The 20,565-nt window shown below is 38.2% G+C and overlaps 1 protein-coding gene across 1 annotated transcript in view; it reads left to right on the top strand.

The window, feature by feature from the left end:
* Positions 1 to 1,095: 1,095 nt before the first annotated feature.
* Positions 1,096 to 20,565, top strand: part of LOC116713462 (VPS10 domain-containing receptor SorCS1-like) — a 63,920-nt gene continuing 44,450 nt past the window's right edge. Inside the window, exon 1 of the mRNA XM_032553632.1 lies at positions 1,096 to 8,116. Within this exon, the coding sequence (XP_032409523.1) occupies positions 7,484 to 8,116 (633 nt within the window). The 5' untranslated portion in view covers positions 1,096 to 7,483. The remainder of the gene's footprint in view (positions 8,117 to 20,565) is intronic.

Below are 20,565 nucleotides of genomic sequence, written 5' to 3'. Positions count from 1 at the left end.
ATAGTGTGAGCATCTGATGGGTTTGAAGCATGCAGCCTTTATATACAGTCACAGCAGCCGACCTGCTACTTGCATTGCATTTCACTGTATCTCTCTGTAATTTAATTGAAATCATTATTTGAAAGGGCAGTTTTCTTGCTGAAGCCTCAGAGGTGTGTTCAGCTTTAATTAATATAGTTGTCTCAGGTGTCTGTTATCAACTCGAGCTACATGCTGTTGCAGCTGCAACACCCTCTTATATCTGAGGAGCTGTATATACTACATTTGCACAGATGCTCTGCGTATTTCTCCATCTGATTTAGGAAAAAAGAGTAGATGTTCGGAGTCACTTTAAGGAGAAAAGAGAGATGACTTTCATGCCAACTGCAGATATCTGTTTTCATTTACTCAATATTAGCTTTGACGACAGATTTTTATTTTTTTTTGAAGGAACAAAACGGTTTGACAATGCACTGTGCATCACTAATGACCCTAACGTCTGCTCTTTTTTAAATTTTTTTTTATCTCTTATAAAGATCAGAATAATTAAGAGCGCTGTGAAAGCGAACCAGACATCAGACTTGAAGAGACTAATTTCAGAGATGGCCTTTACAGTGCTCTTTTCTACTTCTGCTGGATTCTATTTAATTAAAACACAGAGAAGTCTAACAACGTAGATAGCTGTCACCTTGCTCCTTTGTGTGCGTTTTCACACTGCATGCGCACAAGTTCCTATCATAGGAGAAGGAGCTCAGGGAGCATACACAGTTTGTATTCAGTCAGTGTGACAGGCGGCGAAGCAGCAGACTTGTCTGTCGAAAGACAATGATTCCACTCCGCCACCATGTTGTGCACACAAATGTGCTGCACATGACATCAATCCTGGAATATGTCAACTTTTACAACAAAATTTGATGACTCTTAGCAAGACACCAACATCTTCTGTGATATTTATTTTAGGAGCCTCATTTTACAACACACTGCATAGAATTACTCAAATTCCCTTCTTTTTTTTTTTTCCTTTTTGGCTGCATGTTCTTTTTTTTAAATGGACTGTGCCTCATAGTAGTATATCTCTTAACGATTTTTAAATTTTGTCTTCTTACAACCACAAACTTTGGTGTTGTTTGTTTTTTGTGGTGTGCATATGTAATCAGCCCCCTTATTGTGGAAGTCATATTGTCTGGAATTACAGCTGCTTGTTTTTCGGGTATGTCTCTATCATCTTTGGACATCTAGAGATTGAAGGCTTTGTCTCTTCTTCTTTACAAAATGCACTGTAGAAAAAAAAAACATCTCTAATTTAAGATAAATACAGGCATCTGTTTTTGCCAGAATTTTACAGCATAAATACAGAAAAAAATTTTTTTACAGTATAGCTCAGACTTGGTCAGATTGTAGGTATCAAATCTATAAACCACAATTCTCTAGTCTCGCAAAATCACCTCAATTGAATCTATGTCTGGACTTTGACTGAACCATTCTCAGTACTGTTGTCCCTCTGAAAGACAATGAATCTCTGTCTCACCTTCCACTAAGGGGTTTTCTTCAAGGATTTCACTATATTTTTCTCTATATTGACCCTCATCCATCTTCTTATCAACTCTGACCCGCATCCCTGTCTGCCTTTGAAGAAAGGCATCCCCTCAGTATGATGCTGCCAACACCTTGTTTAGAAATGGTGTAATCTGGGTGATGTATAATGTTAGCTTACCTCCTCTTAGCATGTGACATGCTGGCCAAAATGTTGAATTTTGGCCAGATGTTAATACATCTTCCATGTATTAACAACAATGAAGATGTATTTTGTCTTTCTTTCAACAAAGATTTTTTATGCCAGTGTTTCATATAAGAGTAGATTGTGGAGCATGTAACTAAAAGTAGTTCTTTTAGTTATTGTCCTCTGCTGTAAGTCTATGAAGCTATTCCAGAGCTAGAACAGGCTTTTTAGTTGCTTCTCTGATTAATAATCTCTTTGCTTGTTCTGTCAGTTTAGTTTGAACATATCTTGGTATGATACGTAGTTGTACCAACATGTTAAGATGAAATGGATGTTTCAACTATCAATATTGTTTGATAATCTAACCTCGCTTTGAACTTTCATTTACCTGCCTGGTCTGCTCCTTAGCTTTCATTAATATTCTCTAACAAACCCCTGAGGGCATCACTGAACAGCAGCATGCATACTGACATCAAATTACATACAGGTGAACTTTATTAACCACTGCAATAGGGATTACTTCTGAAGGCAGTTGGCTGCACATGATTTTGTTTAGGAGTATCAAAATAAAGGGGCTCACTATCAATGCAAGCCACACACCAGGCAGATTGTGGCTGTAATGAGACAAAATGGGAAAAGACTCAAGGGATATTGCTAACACTCAACAGATGATACGATCATCAAAAAGTGACTTTTAGATCCATTAAGGCCATGAAAACACTGCTATTTTCATATTCCTGCACATTAACCACTCACATAAGTTACAGAGTCGACACCTTGGAGTAAATATTTTATAATTCATGAATACAAGATTCACTTCAGCTTGACAGAAAAAGAACCAGTTTTAGACTTGAGTTGGAGTTCAGGTAAGGTGGAATCTGTTTCCATCATCCTGGGGGCTATTTTGAGGGTCTCTCACTTTGCTTTACAATTGCAGCTGCCAAAGTGCAATTCATGAAAGAAGATGGCTTGCATATCATTTCAGTTTGAAATGGAGCCAAGAACAAGATGAAGCATGTGAAGAGGCCTGATTATTATGACTTTCAACCGGATATTACTAAGTCGTCAAAGACGTTTTTTGTGAAGAGTTAGTCCAAAAGACTTCCCAAGATGTAAACTACACAGAAGAAGAGTGTTTTGGAAATATTTCATTATTTCCATATCTTTTGGTCCTAAATGATAAACAGACTGAGTAGCTGAAGAACAATCTCTCAAACACCAGCCTATCCTTTGTCTAAGGTTCTGTCAGACGTCGGAACTGAAGTGGACCAAACGCTAAAATGTCTCGTAAAAGCAGTGCTGCACCCGAATGGGTTTTTGGTACATCTTACTCTGAAATATACAACCTATCCACAGGGCTCGTATTTTCCTTTTCAGCTGTCAAATGATGCAACCGTGCATGCTGCTCCGAAAAAACTCTTTCCTGTGCAATGTTTTTCTTTTTAAAAAATACCAATTTTTCTTCCAAGTTCAAAACCTGGATTTGGAAAAACAAATGTAGATGGCTTATACAGTCATGGGGGAAAAAAGAGAGGAAAAAAAAAACCGTTTTTATTGGTAGTAAATATAGTCATGGAGAAAACTAAGCAAGTCCTTGTTACTTACATAGGATTTAAGAGGACAAAGTAGAAGCCAGTTGCTGGTTTTCCACTGCAATCAAATAATTGATCATCAAGTGAGACCATGTCTATAAAAAAAGAAGATTTGAAAGTTTATTGATATGGGTTATAAAAAAAAGCTGAATATTCAATAGGGTGTCCTCATTTTTTTAATATGACTGGATGCTTTAATGTCCTTAGTTTCTTTAAGTCTTTTCAAGCCTCATGAAAAATAATGTAAGGATTTCAATTTTTTGTCTTTAAAGACAAAAAACCATCTCATTAGTATGGCCTGAAAGTTCCTTTACCAGTCGAAGCACAGCACATCCTACATATTTTCACATCAAGGACATTTTCATAAAACATTAATTATGTCTTTCCAAACATATTTTGCCTACCAGAGCACATGGAGGAAAGTCTCAAACACTAAAGCTATTTTAGTATCTTTCTAATTTTCTTCAGCTATAAAAATATGGTTTACATTCAAAACATAGATTCCTGCTTGTTAAAAAGAAAGAAACTTAGGTTTTAGAGTTTGAGATGCCATACTGCTCAGTTTTTCACTTTACATCTGATTTTTTGTTTTTTCGCTTTTTTGCCATTTTCTGTGTGAGAGTCATTGTTCCAATCACCTGAATATATTGTTTGTCCTTTCTTCTCTGTGGCAACGTAGTGAGGTTTATCAGGAGTGATACTGGTACAGCCACAAGGGAACTGCCTCATTATGCTGGAGTAGCAGGGGATGTTCAAGGGTTTTTCACTGCTTGCTTTATCTTCCCCAAAATCTTGCATTTATTTATTTCGACACTCATTTAACAGTACCAGTCAACAATTATGCCAGGCAGAAACAGACTTTTTCTGCAACCCATAAATTCATGGAATTGGATCTGTCAATACATAAAGACTTCACAACAGCTCCTCTCAGAGAGGTTAAATTGTGGTGAACACAAACATGTCTGATCTGACCTTTCACCTTCAAGAATTACTGTCAATATTACAGTAGTTCTTGTAACAGGCAACTCGTCTTGTAACAGGCGAGTTGCCAGTTCGAAGCCCCACTCTGTGAAATCTTCCACTCGTCTCAGTCTTGTGTCCTTGGGCAAGACGTTCACCCTCCTGATGGATGGCAGCCTGGCTTCTATCAGACTGCCCCAGGGCAGCTGTGGCTACAATGTAGCTTATCACCATCAGCGTATGAATGACTGACTGTAGTGTGAAGCGCTTTGTGGTCCTCTGGACTCGACAAAGTGCTATGCATGTACACACTATTTAGATCTAGTCAAAATGCCTGAAGTTTGAATATTTTTGTGAAGTGTTGAGTTAGAAAATGTCAGAATGCTTGTCAATATATCAAAGCTTATCTTATATGAGTTATCATATTTTTCCTTATTCGGACAATAAGAAAGGAGTTAACTTTATGTAATGATGGTGTAAAATATGAGCCTGACTTTTTCTCGATTAGAATGATTGGCTGTTATGAACTTCAAATGTAAAAACAGCTCAGGTCATAATCTAGATATAATGACTGTTATTACAGTTTGCTAATGGTTTGGACCTTAATAACAAATGTGCTTTATTAAAAAAGTAGCAGATTACTCTTTTTTTTTTATTTTTCGTTGACAGTATGAAGTGACTTTATCCTCTGTCTGCCTCTTATTGATTGTACAGCCCCTTTAGGCGTCTCTTCAGGAACCTGGCGAGGAGTTCTGTGCTGAGTTCAGAAAGACTTAGATGAAACCAGAAGCCTCCAAGAAGCATTGCCATGATCAATTTGCTTGATTCGGTTGTGATAAATGTTCTTGTTTTCACTGATATCAAATTAACTGGCCCAGAGCCAACCACCTTGTGAGGGACCTTCCTGCCAGAACAACAGTCAGGGTTCTAGCACATTCTTCAGTCTTCAAATAAGGAACTTCTAAAAATAGAATCTGGAAGAAAAGAAGAATGGAGAGAGAGAAGGAAGGAATCAAGGGAAGTTGCAGAGATAGGACACAAGGAGGGGAAAAAAGTCATGAAAGAAGGAACAAACGGAGTTTTGTAGATTAAAACTTTTGTTTGTATATTTGTACTTTAGATTGAAATGTAAAAATATGTATAGCATATGTAATAGAGCTGTTTCTTTTGCTTCATTAAATTATTAGTCGGCCGATTTTATTGTTACTAATAACATATTTATATCTCAACTTGAAATACTTTATTGTTCCCGGGGGAGAATTCATTTGCAACAGCATCTACAAAATCCACACATACAAAAGCACTCACACACCAGAGAGAACTGAAAAAACTTTTTTTTTTTTTTTCCATCATCGTAATTTTAGAGTGAAGCCAAATACATGTTAGTCCAGAAATATACTTAGAAATCTCTTTGCCTCTTTTATTAGAGAAAGAGACTTGAGACTTCTGATTGATTATGTGACTGGTTATGAGACAGATATATTCATGTACATTAATCATGTTTAACAGAGCACGCTCACACTGCAAACTTCACTAACCACTGCATCCTCCTTTTAACTTTTACTTAATCATTTCTAAAAGCTAATCACTAGATTAAATGTACTAACAGTGACTCGAAGTTGCATGTATCACTCAAGTCGTCATAAAACATTACCATAAAAAATAAGCAACCTCTCCACATGCATCCATGTGGATCTAAGCGAACAAATCAAGAGTAAGAATCTATTATGTGCAGTGGGAATCAGTCCCTGCCAAACCTCAGCGAGTGAAAAACACATTACAGAAGTTGTATGGATGTCTCACACCTGCATGGTCATTACTTTTGCCGAGGCGCTGATGTGCATTGTGATGGCCAGTTTTGCTTTTAGGTTTGCGTTACGGTCAAGAATTCAGCTTTTTTAGCCGACGTTCTCCGTGATTGAAATTCTCAGTCAGCCATCAATCTGCATTATAGACTGATTTCCTCTTGTCTGGTGGGGGCTAACTAAAACAGATTGAGACAGCTCTAGCTCACTGCATCGCTAATGGCTGGCAATGAAAGACGTCTCTGTGCGGTTGACCCGTATGTGGAACAGGATCACGTCGCAGCTCAGAGCGATGAAGAGAGCACAGCTCAATACAGGGGAGTCTCTTCGGCATCAGTCACCAGTCAACAGCATCCTCATCTTATTGACTAAATGTTGCCCAGAAATAGAATCTAATCACAGGGTTTGGACAGGCTCTAGTTCTCCTAATGGTTTACCATTAGCCATCTGGAACAAAGCCCAAAGTGTAAAAGGAAATATAACAATACATTCCGAGGGTCTGTATTGCATGGCAAAAAATGTGCTCTCAATTATTGCCACAGCACTGGCATATTTGCAGAGATCAGAAGAGCTTTGCAGCAAAAAAAGAGAAAAAAGAAAAGATTACTTGCTCACCCCTGCTTTGAATCCTCCTCATTATTTTCTGTCATACCAGTCTCTATTAACCTGTAAAGGCCATGGAAAGCAGAAGCTAAAATCTTGGGGGTGGGGGGTTGGAAACGGCATTTTCTCCATTCAGCTGTTGTTGAATGGATGATACAAGGGAACAGTCTGTAAGTGAAACAATTACCCAAGCATTTTTTCTCGCAAGCAGGGCCAAAACAGAGTCATTACTTGCATGGCATAATTGACAGTGAACTCAGGCAATCTTATTAATTGATTACCCAGACCTTTTGGTAATGGAAAATGCAAAGTCTCATTGTATCAGCAGCCTCTCTGTCCCCCCTTACTTTCTAGCACAGGAGGGAGCAGATGGAGACCCACTAATGATTCTAGACTTCGCCCCCCATTCCCCCTCCATCATCATCGAAGAACCTCTCAAGGAATTTTAATTTTATGCCATCAAATAACCTTTATAGTGTAGTAACATGCAGCACAGTGCATATCAAAAACAGCTCAGGCCCAGGGGAGATATATAGCTTAATTAAGATAACAAGTTTATTTCTTAAAGCAGGCAAAGATGAGGATGCGGGAGTGTGCCCCCGCGCCTCTCTCATGCAGGATTCAGCCTCCAGCTCCTCCTCTGATGCATCGTTTGCATCAGTACTTGGGAACCCTTGTCCGCGCGTTGCTGCACCTCCCCACAGTGCGTTCGCAGACTCCTCTTTACCAGGTGATGACAGGCGGGGGAGAGAAAGAGAGAGAAAAAATAATAGCTCCTGATTAAAACAAAAATATTCTCAAAACTCTAAAGTCGGAGTAGATGCATGATGGAGACGCGTCTCGGTTGCTGCTTTTTTATCCTTTTTTTCTCTGAGTGGATTTGTCTATTATCATTAACTTCCATCCTGGGCGGAACAAAGGCGGAGGTAAGGTGCATTCGCCAGTGCCAGCAGCCGCTTGTCGTAGAGGTACCCCGGGAAAGAGCGGCCCCGGACCAGGCGGGTTCCGACGCAGCTCCCGGTGAAGAATTCGTCGGATTTGTTGAGGAGTCGTTCAGCGCCAGTGGAGAGGAAAAAGACGGCGCTGCGGAATTGGTCGCGAGTGAAAAAAGTTCATTCAAACTACAGCCGCGGCCGGGGGAGAATGAGACAAGTGGTCTGCAGGGAGACGGGGGCCATCAGAAACTTTCCCACCCACCTCCGAGCGCCTCCGGCCCCTCTGCTATTAACTCGAGTGAAGAGAGAGATAACAGCTTCAACTCGACCGGGGACGCAGATGCGGTCGCTTGGAGAGTGCGAAGGAGCGCAGAGACCTGGTCCGGATTCCGGGGCGAGGGTGTAGAGGATGCTTCGGTTTCGGACCAGGAGGAGTTCGAGCTCACAAGTTCAACATTTGCCCTCGCCGGGGACACAGCTCACAACCAGGCGATGGTGCACTGGTCCGGACAAAACAGCAGCGTAAGTATAACCTACTTTGTGGCGCTCCTCATTTTACGCACGGCTGTCTTTTGACGCAGTGTGGTCAGCGCTCACTCACGCATCTATGGTATGCGTGGCTAAATTTGAAGCTTTTGTCCTGCACTGTAGTCACAGGAAAGAGGTGAAAAACTAAGAATGCTGACAGATCGCAGAGTTTGGTGGCTGATATTCATGTGTGCCTGTGCCCGCCTTCCATCTCCTCTGTGTCGCACACAGAGCACTCACGAACACAACTTATTACGGCTGTTGCTGCATAGTTGTTGAAATATATAGAGAAATGTATTGTCTGTAAGATTGCCCAAATGATCTTGTTTATAAGTTCAAAAAATATATTTCCATAAAAAGAGGGATGCGTCTTTTGATAGTGATTCCATCTGGTCCTCTCGATAAAGCTTTTTCTGTTTCCCCCTGTTTTTGTTTTATGATTGTTTATTAAAAACAAATACTTAATACATTCATGCGTAAAAGTAACTATAAAGGTATCTCTTTCTTGACCTAAACTGAAACTTTCATCTACCTTATTAAAAAAAAAATAAAAATAAAAATAAAAAATAAAAACAGGCCTACACAAACTTGAATCTAAATTAGGTGTGAGCATACAAGACCGTGAGCATTCACAATTGGACATCGTTAGCATGTAGAGTTGAAATGCACCTAACAGAACTGCATATGAAATAAAGAAATAAAGCAAGCAAACAAGTAACAGACATTGGAGACATCACAGTTTCAGTCACTACTGTGACCTGATATTTTGTGCAGCTCTAACAAAAATATCATAACCATAATGATAATAATAAATAATTTTAAGATGTGATCTTTTCATGCAGACTTTCAGTACTTCACAGTTTGAATAAAAATGGGGAATTGTGGCTTTTTCTTGAATGATCTCCTGTGTAAATCCTTCCTTCTAATGCAGCTGTCACCACACCTCAGAGTCCCACACAAAACCACACAAACTTATTTCACCCAAAAAAGAAACTTTTTATATTATGACCTATTTATTAAGATAAAATAATTATAAAATATTGTTCTATTATTTTTAGCCCTGGGCTAATAAGTATTTTTATTTCGATAAGATCAAATGTAGATTTAAGAATATACTATCTGATGATCACTGAAAGCTAAGATTCATATTCCTATTTCATTAGCCACTCTCCAGATAAGGCCAAGTTTGTTGAACTTCCCATTAATTTGTTTCTACCAAGAAGAAATGGAAAACTTATTTGGGTGCACTGCCAGATCATTTTGTTTTGTCCGAAGAAGTTGTCTCACTGGACTGTGCTAGATGGTTTGGGGTGCTATTCTTGCCTTGTCAAATAGCATAGTCAAATGCTATTTTGACTATGCTAGTCAAATTAAAATTATAAGTTGGACACAAATAAAAAGTATATATATATATATATATACCCTATATATATATAGTGCTAACAATGCTTACAGAGTTCACCTGCCTTTGGTATCTACCACAGCTTGCAATTTCCACTTGATGACTTCTGTGGTCTTAAAGCTCAACAAACCCTGAGAGGAGAAGATGAGCCAGTGTGGAAGCACTTAAAACAACAGGGAATATTCCTTGTAACAAGCTCTTTCTCCATTTAGAGCCTCATGTGCAAGCAAGGAATGTCAACATCTATTTGGAGCTCCGTCATATTTAACTAAAACCACAGCTTGCTACATGGACGCTTTTTAGTCAAGAGGTATGATCTGAATTATTTGTAAACCCTCAACTGAACTGAGTTTGCTATGAGACCAGTGAGTGTCTTGTCTGATCAGCTAAGAATGAAAGAATGAGCTAAGTTGGATAGTTTCATATCTGAGATCAGTTGATAGACATTTGGGGCTATTATTTAATTTATGCTAAGTAATGTTAAAATCCAAAATTGCTGTCTGGAAACAAATATTAAGATTAGGTCAGAGGCAGAAGACATCTAAGACTTTTGGCTGTTGGACGTTTTAAAGAAATAAAAGCATCTAAGGCAGTGAATACAGGAGTAGCAAGACATGCACACATGTATGTCATCAGCATAGCTGTTTATCTCAGATCCATGTCCTTATTTTCGGTTTCTGAAATATTTTTTTAAGGTTACTTTGTATTACCCTACATGCCATTAGCATGTAGTGTTAGATCTCAATAATTTAATTATCATCAAAGTGAATGTTTATTTGAGTTAATCAGTAAAAAACTTTATAATGAAGAGTTGGGAGGAAGGAAAGTGTGTGGTTCAAAAGGGCGCACAAATGAGGAACAGTCACATGCTTAAGGAGAATGTATAGCAAAGTCAATTCAAGAGTTTAGTTGAGATACACAAGTTGTGATCTGCAGCTGGAATCAAAGGTTCAAGAGCCACTACACTCACAGACAAGTCCAGGAAATGTGCTAATTGTTTTAGACACACTTTCCAAAGCTTCCTACCTGGACTAAGGAGAAAAAGGGCAGTACTGTTACCCAGTGGCCCAGTGTCTTCAGAAGAAAGCGAATTTTGCATTTCATTTGGTAATCAAAGTCCCACAGTGTTGAGGAAGAGATTGGAGGCAAAGAATCAGAGCTTTTTCGGGTCCAGTGCAAAGCCTCCATGAGCAGTAATTTATTTAAGTGCCATGTGTTCTGCTGATTTTTGTCCACTGTGTTTTACCAAGCCCGGACATCAGCAAGTCTACCAGAAAGTGTTGGGGCACTTCCTTTTGCTAATTAGAATATCTAATGTACCAGTTTCATTTTTTGAATGAAATTATTAAAATAAAAAATTTGATGATGTTCTAATTTAATAAGATGTGCCTATAGTCCCGGTAGTGAGTTCTAAGTCTGCTCCAGACTGTTGTCCTAAAGGGATTTCCATAGTAAACCTCTAGAGGAAAGCGCCAAAGAGGCTTTCTAGATATCAAAACTATCTCAACTGACTCTTTGACGCAGAGGACTCCACTCTGAGCTTCCCCTCATTTTATCTCTAGGGTCCACTTCAGAGGGAGATCATCCAACCATTTATCCAGGATATTCTATTTTTTCAGTCACGATCCATGTAGTGCAACCCTTGGGTATAAGGGTCGAATCATATACAAACCAGTGAATTGAGAGTTATGCTTTCCCTTTCCTTCTATAACTTGTTAGCAAGTTGTCAAGATACTTGAAGTCCTTTGCTTGAGGCAGAGACTGATCCCAGTCCTGGAGGGAGCAGTCCACCTCATTTGATTGAGAACCTTGGCCTCTGACTTAGAGGGGCTACTGCTAGTCTTTTGGAAAGTGATGAAAGACATCAGGTCAAACTGCCTATTAGCACAAAATTTGATTTCCGCCTTATTAAATCAGTCTTTATTGCTTTGAAACAGCTAAATAAAATAAAAAAGCAGCAGCACTTCCACTCAGAAAAATAAACCATCCAATAGTTTAATAACACATTTTGCTCACACTACACAAACTAAGCCTTTTTCAAACCTTTAAAATCTTCCAACTCGAGAACACAGAAAGCAGAGGAGCACATTGTTTTTTCTGATAGATATGTATTTATGTATTTCTCATATTTTTCTCAAGGAGGGTAAAATAAAAATGGGACTGATGTGTTCAAGGTCTTGGAAGGCTGATGCCTCCCTTCCAGCTCACACTGGGCAAGATCAAGGACAGTTTGACTTACTCACCGGGGAAATATAATGACAAACACATTCACACCGACATTCAATTTAGACCTTTTGATATCCCTAGTTAGTTTCTCAACCAAAGAAAAAACTACAACAACTGACAAAAAAAAAACTAAAGAAACTGTGCCTTCTATATTATGTGAGGAAATTCAACTGTGGAATAATTAAATTAGCTTAACCTACATCCAAAGTGGAGCCACATATCTATGAAATTTAGCCAATAACTTAAGTTGAAATTAGCAGATTTTGATATTTCAAAGTAAACTTCAGACCTTAACTTTGAAAGTGACAAACGTTGGACAATAAGGACAAAACTGAACAAGCTCTGCTGCACTCTACAGCCCTTTCGATATGAAATCCCTTATATGTGCGCCTTTATAGAATGTCTTGCCCTTGGATGATCATAAAGGTTCAGAGAATCTTTGATGAACACAAGTTGATTGAAATTATGCATCTGCCATACGCAAGACAGTCGCTCAAGGCTGTGGCAGCATGAATACAACTCAAGACGTTTTATTTAGAATAAACATCCGCTAATCATCTAATTCTTTTGCACTCTGTGTTTTTTAATCAAATCACCAAAGCCTGTTGATGAATTGCTTCAAAGTGAAATGTTGAAGTCCAATGGCTGATACCTTGGTATTGAAATCTGATTCATGTTCATGGACAGGAATATGAATCAGAGCTGTAGCTTGTAACGGACATGGCAGCTCTTCTATGTTTTCCAAGGTTTTACTATTGGATTGCAAAACTGAAGGGCTTTCAAATTGTGATAATCATTTCATTAATGAGAAAAAAAAATTATGACAGAATAAGTAATAAATACTAAAAAATAAGCCAGCAAGCCCTGAACAATAATTCCCTGACAAATATAATATAGAAAAGGGAGGAAAGTAAATTATCAGAGCAATGTGTTTCAAACTATTTAAACACAAGCTACTTTTCAAATGTTTGACAAAACACAGTTTCGTATTACAGTATATTACTGATGCACAGAGGTTAAAAATACCCATAAAGACAACCTTAATTTATAAGACTCTGCAAGGTTATTGCTTTTTGATTACTTATCTAACGTCTAAGAAAACTCTAGTCGAATATTACAAAAAAGATCAACTTTTCATCTAAATCCTTAACTGTAAGGAGAAAGTTGAGTGACAGAAAGAAGAGCTAAAATCTTATAACTAGATTCCAAGCCGAACATTTTCAACTTGTTGATTATATGATCTGGGGTTCATTTTAATGTGAAATAAAATGCCTTTTTGCAACTGTCTGCCTTTTTTCTAATCAAGAATGATTGACACAAAGCAGGAGTTGGATATTAGAACTTGAATTACAGGTGGATCTTGATAAATTATAATATAACTGAATATTTCATGGATTCATTACACACAGAGTGATATATCCCAAGCCTTTATTTCTGTTAGACTTGATGATTACACCTGATAAAAACCCAAAATTCAGTTTCTCAGAAAGTTTGAATATTACATAAGACTAATAAAAAAATATGTTAGCACAGAAACCATGAGTACTAAAAATGTGTTCATCTACTGTACAGTATTTGCATTAAATATTTAATCGAGCCTCTTTTTGGATCAAATGCTGCAGCTGTGGAGTGTTACAGGGAGGAAAAAAGGTTGTTGTGTAATATTTACCTAGTTCCAATTTTGTAGATTAATTTGTGGATAAATTAATCTACAAAAATTTGTCCGGAGCAAAGACACTGGAGAGTCTCTCCGGTGTATCATTCACCAGAGAGACTTTGCTCTCCGGTGAGAGCAAAGACCCTGCTCTCACCGGAGCAGAGTCTTTGCCTCTGCTCCGGTGTTAAAAAATTACTGGTTGTCATAATAACTGCAGTTCCTCTGAATTGTTAAATCTAGGAAATGTCTTCTCTAATTTAATCAAACCATCATGAAAATGTATCAGATAAAAATGAAAATAAATTAAATAAATGCTTTAAATATATGACTCAATGTACAATATATAAACACACACATATATTGTACATGTAGGTTGTGAAGTCCAGAATGACTCCGTCTGAGAAACGCTGACGTGTTCAGTTTTAATTATTGGAACAATATTACTGTCCGAATTAAATAAAAATACTGGCAGGTGCTAAGGTAAAAACAGATTTGCTTATACTGCAATATTCTTAAAAATATATCAGATTTTCACTATATTTTAATATTTAAATAATAACTACAGTAAAAACAACAGCAGAGAAACAACAACACTACAGTGCCATTATTCATTTAACAAAGGACGGAGCAAAGAAACAGCAGGTTAGAAATTAAGTACATCCCTATTTTTTTAATAGGATGCAGAATAACCTTCAGCTCTAAAAGCTATAATTTAACTTTTTTGACAAATGAAACTACTACTGTGTTTTCCCTGCATATCAGTTATAGATACTGGAAAGCAAATTCTTTGCATAATTCCCTCCTCTGCTCCTGTTGTCATCTTCTATTCTACATATTTTGTGACCAAGACTATTAGAAAATGGGCTTTTAGGACAAGAAGCTGTTTATTTAGATGCATGTCAACACTTGACCAACAATATTCTTTAAAAATTAAAAGTGTATTTTTTTTTTCTAGTTTAGGACTCAACCAGTTTTTGAACTCAACAGAATCCTATCTCTTCCATCTTGAAGTATTTTAGTGCATATTGATAGACCTAAATAAAATTTCTGCTTCCAGTAAGTTGTTTATCTTATTGAGTGTATTGGATTTCATTTTCTAAATTGATGCTCCTTTTACTTGATTTTTCTTACTTTTGAGGGAGTCAAGTCTCATGTACATTTTGAAGCAAACCAGTGGGTTGAATAAGACCTTCACATCGAAATCTCCCAGTTTGAAAAAATGTGAGTCTTTATCATTCTCTAGTATACTTAAGTTTGATTCTGGATTTTGCCATGGCCTTTGCAAGCCCCCTGATTATTCTCTTCTTCAGGCATTCTGTTGCTGAGTTACTGCTGTGTTTGGGGGGGATTCTCATGGCGAATGACCCAGTTTGGCCTGATTTTCAGCTGTCAAACAGGGAGACTCACATAAGACCCTGCCGTACCTCGGTGTACAGAAGAGTTCGGCTTGCTTAAAGAGGGCATGGTGTCCAGGTTGTGTGACTGCAAAGCAAACACAAATTATCAGCCCCCGACCACTGTGCATGAAGGCTGTTGTGAGGTGTTTGTGCTGATTTGTGATGACTGTTTTGTTTGTGTTACAGCACAACTCAGCTGTGGTCAATCGAAATGGTAACTTTGTTCATATGTAGCTTTATATGTCATGTGCCGCCATGCTGTTTTTAGTGGCCAACAGTCATAAATATTCATGAAGACTTACTCATGTTCATGACAGGTGTTATGTCATGTTTATGGTGGTGTCATCACAGTCTTATTCACAACCTGTCAAATAAAGTGTTACCGAGTTTTTCTCTGTCTTTCTCTCTCTTTTAACTTCAGACATGATATAAATGTCTCTTTTTACATAGCCTTCATATTTCCGAACTTCCTCTGATGTCACTTTTAACATCCCACTTAAAAGGAAAGTAACAAAAAATTCAGTGTTCTTCTCTCAGTCACAGGAACCACAATGAAGCATGTTGCTGTCACCTATATTTTGCACTCACTGATCAGAGTAACACGGCATTTTGTATTTTCTGAACCTCTGGTTACCTGCTGGTTTCTAGAGGTATTAGTAGAGTCATGTCTACTAAGTAGTACTATCAGGAAGATTTCCTATCTACAGTATGTTTCGTGGTTTCTTAGGTTGTTGGACAGGTTTAAATTTAACAGTAAAGGCAGATTTCTGTAGCCGTTTTCTGCTGATGTGCATTTCACCCTGATATACATATATTCTGTATTAGGGTTGGAAAAACAGTCTAAACTATCCTTCATTCTAATTCCTCACCATCTCATTGCCATTCACTTTCTTGGTCCTCCTGGACACATGTAGCTTCCTTCATAAAGCGCCCTGACATGCTCAGACAACCGCCTGACGAATGCTTTCAGCATGAACCTTCACGGGTTCTTCTCTCTCCCAGGAGGCCGGGATGGACAGTTTTGGGAGGCAGTAGGGGTGGGGGAAAAGGGGTGTGCTTGATGTTGCACTGTTACAGGTAGTGAACATCTCACACATAAATATATTCATGAAAAACATAATGATGGGAATCGCAAGAAAGTCGCACTAAGAAAAGTTGTTTTTTTTTTTTGGACAAGTTTTGGGTCCGCAGTGCTCCTTTCCGGCATGGACAAACACCGCTCAACTCTGCACAGAAACCACTGGCTGTCTGAGTTCAGCTCTGTCAAGTCACCAAGCCTTCCCATGGCGAGCTTCTCTGATGCCTTCAGATCCTGCTGAGTGTGTTTTTTATATATATATAACCAAGCTGTGCTTGCCTCCCAAGTTTCCTTTCTTCTTTGCCAAATGCGGCCCAATGGAGCAGAAATTCAGAATCCAAATCAGGTGAAGATTGTTTTTCCAGAGAAGCATAACGCTAACTTGCGGGGAGCATAATGAGATCTCACCTCTTCTTCTTTTTCCTTCTTTGTGTGTCATAGACACATCTTTTGTGTTTCACTTTTTTTGTGTGTGTGTGTGGCAGCTTAAATCAGACTTATGCTGTGTGCTCAGCCTCTTTGCTTTTGTGACTCACTGTAGTTTCATGATCGACTTCAGAATAAAACATAAAGCCTCAGAATGGTTGCAGCAGCAGCTGGTAAGGAAGAAATTAGCTGTTGGAGACGTGCTCTTAAAATAATATGTCAGGAGATTTGTTCTGTTGAGATGTATTTTTTTTTTCCTGTCTTCAGCTGAAGTGTTGTTTGCTCTGTGTTCTATCGATGAAACTCTCTCCCAGTTAGTTGTATTTGTTAGCATTCTTTTTTTATTATTATTTTTTTGGCCATTGCTCAGTTTACATCTCGTTTCGTGCTTCAGAACACTTTCACATAACAGTCGCCACCTGCAATTCTCATTGAAATGAGCTACACCATCTGGGAGGAAAACCTCATATTTAAAACTATGAGTTTGGTTCAGTCATTCATGTTCTCTATTTTGGATATATGGTGATGCATTATTGGCAAAACTCAAACACAGTTGGTGAGCCTAATGGGACATATGGATGAAAAAAAAAAAATCCATCCATGGCATATTTATCCCATCTGCTGTTTCACTTCGTCAGAGGAATTGCACTTTATTAAATAGTCCAAGAAGCTTTAGGTTTGTCAACATACGACTAATCGTTCACCATCTCCTTCAGTACTTCCACATTACAGACCGAGTGCTGAAGATTTAAAAGGATTTTGGAAAAAATAAAACACCGAGCTCGTGGCTCAGCGGGTACAGTTTTATGCTTGGGTTAAAAGTGACAGACCAATAGCTGTCTAATAATTGCGTGGATTGATCAGAGCCCCTCCTTGTTCATTCGGAGGCTTTTCAAGCTCAGCGGGCCGCTGTGTCCAAGCGGCTGAACTGGCTCTGGCTTTCAATTACGGTGAAAGATCCAACGACGCGAGGGCATAAGCCTAAAGAAGATGGAAGTCGTTTCAGAGGGTCTATCAACCAAGCTTCTATATGGACACGGTGCTCATGTCTCAGCATGAGGTGCCTAATAAATGCAGACACTTGCTGTTCAGCTTGAAAGCCACAGCTGTAACACAAAGTGTCTGAAGTTAGCCTGCTGAAAGTACAGCCAAGTTGTTCACACATCAGTAGAATTACATCACAAGTCACACTCCAGTTGAACTTTATTACTAAAACTGCTTTCTTTCTCTTCCATGATTAACTCTTTCATCTGTGAATTTTCAAGTTTTATGAGGGAGTAGGCAGTTTATATTGTGCAAAGCGATATTGTGATGCTTCTTTTATAATTCATGTTTGCAGTGACCCGACGCACACAGTAGAGCCAACCGCTCCGACTTCAAACAAGCCAACTTTAGCACAACAGCTGGCCTACGAGGAAATGTTGCCTTTGTTAATGAACTGATATAAATTGATGTGACAGACAAAAGCCTCTGCACATTTCAGGTCGTGCTCAGGTGATATTGCAGTGCGGCGGCGTGCTGCTGTGCCACTGGCTCCGGTGGCTGCTGAGAGATTTCACAAGGCAACAAAGAGTGGAACTGAAGTAGACAGTTCTGCTGTTGTGAAAGGTGTTAAGTGATTCTGTTTATTGTGGTAATTTCATCAAGGGCTATTTCACTTACGTACATCAGGGATTTCAACTCACTTGATTGTATTTTTTTGTTGTTTTAATTTATAGAGGTGGATCTTCTGTTCCACTGCTCTCGTCTGTTTCACTTTATTATTTTGGATTGAATCCTGGTATTCCTTTAGTCGTAATTGTAATATTATTTTAATGTTTTTGAATCGCATATAGTGTCTTGTAAAAATGTTCACACCTCAAGCTTCAATGTACTGTATTTTATTTGATTTCTATGTGGACAGATCCACACAAGGTGTGAATTGAAAAATATTGAAAGTGAAATATATATATTTTTTTATATTTGAGGGTTCATGAACACCTTCATTAAACCCAGTCCAACTTAAATAAAAATCTTGACATAGATATCAAGATTTTTATTTATACTGGAGTTCGATATAGATATCCACAAAGGCTTCAGTGGTTTGTTAGCAAGCATCAATGATGAAACAACATCATGGAACCCAAAGGATAAAGTTGTGGAGTAGTTTAAAGCAGGGTTAGGGTAATAAGCAGTAATAAGTAAGCACTCTTCAGTCCATCACTCAAAGAAGGAAATACCATTCGAACTTACCAAGACATGGGCGTCTTCTGACAAGCAAGGGAAAGCAACCAAGAGAGGCTCATGATAACTGTTGAGGCATTTTAGAAATCTCCAGCTCAGGTGGGAGTGGTTGTCAACAAGAGAGCTATTAGCTGTGCACTCTTCAAATGTAGCTTGTATAGAAAAGTGGCAGGATGAAGGCCATTGTTGGAAAAAGAAAAAAAAAAAACATAACAAGATCTCTTACAGATGAGGCTTTTTGCTTTATGAAAAATGTTCCTGTAGAAAAAAAAAAAGCTATAAAAGTGGTCAAAATAACACTCAGAGGCACCCTATAGAGAAAATAGAGCATATTTTAAATACATTTAGGTTAGATGGAAATTCAATTTGGCACTTTTGGTTGACACTGTTGATATTGGAATTGCTGTATAATATAAATGCATTTTAAACATTTTCCCTTTATTCACATTGGGCCTGTAGCATTTTTTGACCACTTGGGTTTTCCCTTTTGCTCTCTCATTTTCATTGTTAACATCCATAAGATGTCAGTACATCTATTGCATCAATACAGGTCCTGCTTAATTATAATAAGGGTCCTGCAGGCATTTTAAGTTTCTTAATGTCAGTAAGGGGGCACAACAAAACACATGAAAGACAATGCTCTGGTCAAATGATGCCAAAATGCAAATTTTTAACCCTTGCTATAGATATGAGTGTGCTGTACATTAAATCCTGGTGTTGGCAGCATCATGCTTCAACTGGGACAGGGAAGCTTGTCTGAGTTGATAGGAAGATGATTACAGTTAGGGCAATTGTGGAAAAAAAAATGTACAAGACTACAAAATACTGAAGACTACACAGCGCAAGCACAATTAAAGGGATTGGATCTAAGTGAATTCATGCTTAAGAATAATTCTGTGAAAATACAGACCTACATTTACTTAAGAACATGGGGTAAAAGTGGAAGGTATACTCTTGATCCATGCTGACTGAGCTGGATGCTGTCTGTTTTGCAAAAATGTCTGAAGAAGTGAAATAAGGTCAAATTTTTCTTCTTTTTTTTCAAATTGAAAACCATAAATCTTTCCTTCACTTCACAATTATGCCATTTTTCATCTTGGTCTGCCAAATTTGTATTTGTAATCTAAGAGAGCATGATACGGTTTGTTAGCTCAACACATTCAGTTGATGTTGACAGATACAGCTTCCTAAAATTATTTTAACACAAATCTTTTTTCCACCGCACTGTTGAATTTGCGAGCTTGAATTTATCAATTTTTTGTTACCATTATTATTGATATTCCAATCACTAACTCCTGTAACAATTGCTATTATGGAATCATCCATCTGTTTAATTGCTGTTGCTAAATGTGATGACAGTCTTATTGATGAGGCAACTTAATTCCAACAGCTGATGAGGCTGGATCAGCGGGCCGCTGAGAGTGGGAATGAATTTCAGTGAGTGCTCTCGTGTCAATTGTTTCTTTCTTCAGTAAAAGGAGTTTGTTTTGCATTGTCTGGGCACCTATATCCCGTTTAACAGCTTCATTTCACACCAGTAATCCTCTCACTCTAAGCCCTGAAAATCACCCATTAGGCCTCCATTTGTTTAGACGTAATGATCAAATTCATCCCCGTCCATTTAGCTCCAAGGGTTGAGATTTACAAAGGATTAGAGTTGAGAAATCAATTCGCTTTCTCTTGGATGTCTGGTAATCCAGTTTGGAGACATGTTTGTGCTGTTGTAGTCTAATGAGTGTGGCAGTACATGACACCTTTGCTGGAATTCAAAGGGAGAGGTAGGCTAAAATATGTAGGAAACAGAGTCTGCGTCGCTGCTACCAGGTTTTTCTTTTTCTGATCATTAAAAGAAGATCCTGCGTCTGGTGATTTCAAATAACAATCTAATGGTTTGCAGGTCGTGCTGAGCTTCAAGCAGCTAACGCCTGACAACTACAAAGTGAATATTGTATTGTTGTATTGATGTATTAGCTACAGCCATGAAACATTGCTCCTAAGAAAGAAAGCTTCTCCAGTCAGTAACAAGGCTTTATG

This window comes from Xiphophorus hellerii, chromosome 22 (genome assembly GCF_003331165.1).
Source record: "Xiphophorus hellerii strain 12219 chromosome 22, Xiphophorus_hellerii-4.1, whole genome shotgun sequence".
NCBI classification, from domain to species: domain Eukaryota; kingdom Metazoa; phylum Chordata; class Actinopteri; order Cyprinodontiformes; family Poeciliidae; genus Xiphophorus; species Xiphophorus hellerii.
Note: the sequence above shows the minus strand (reverse complement) of the source record. Positions and strands in the feature narration are given on the sequence as shown.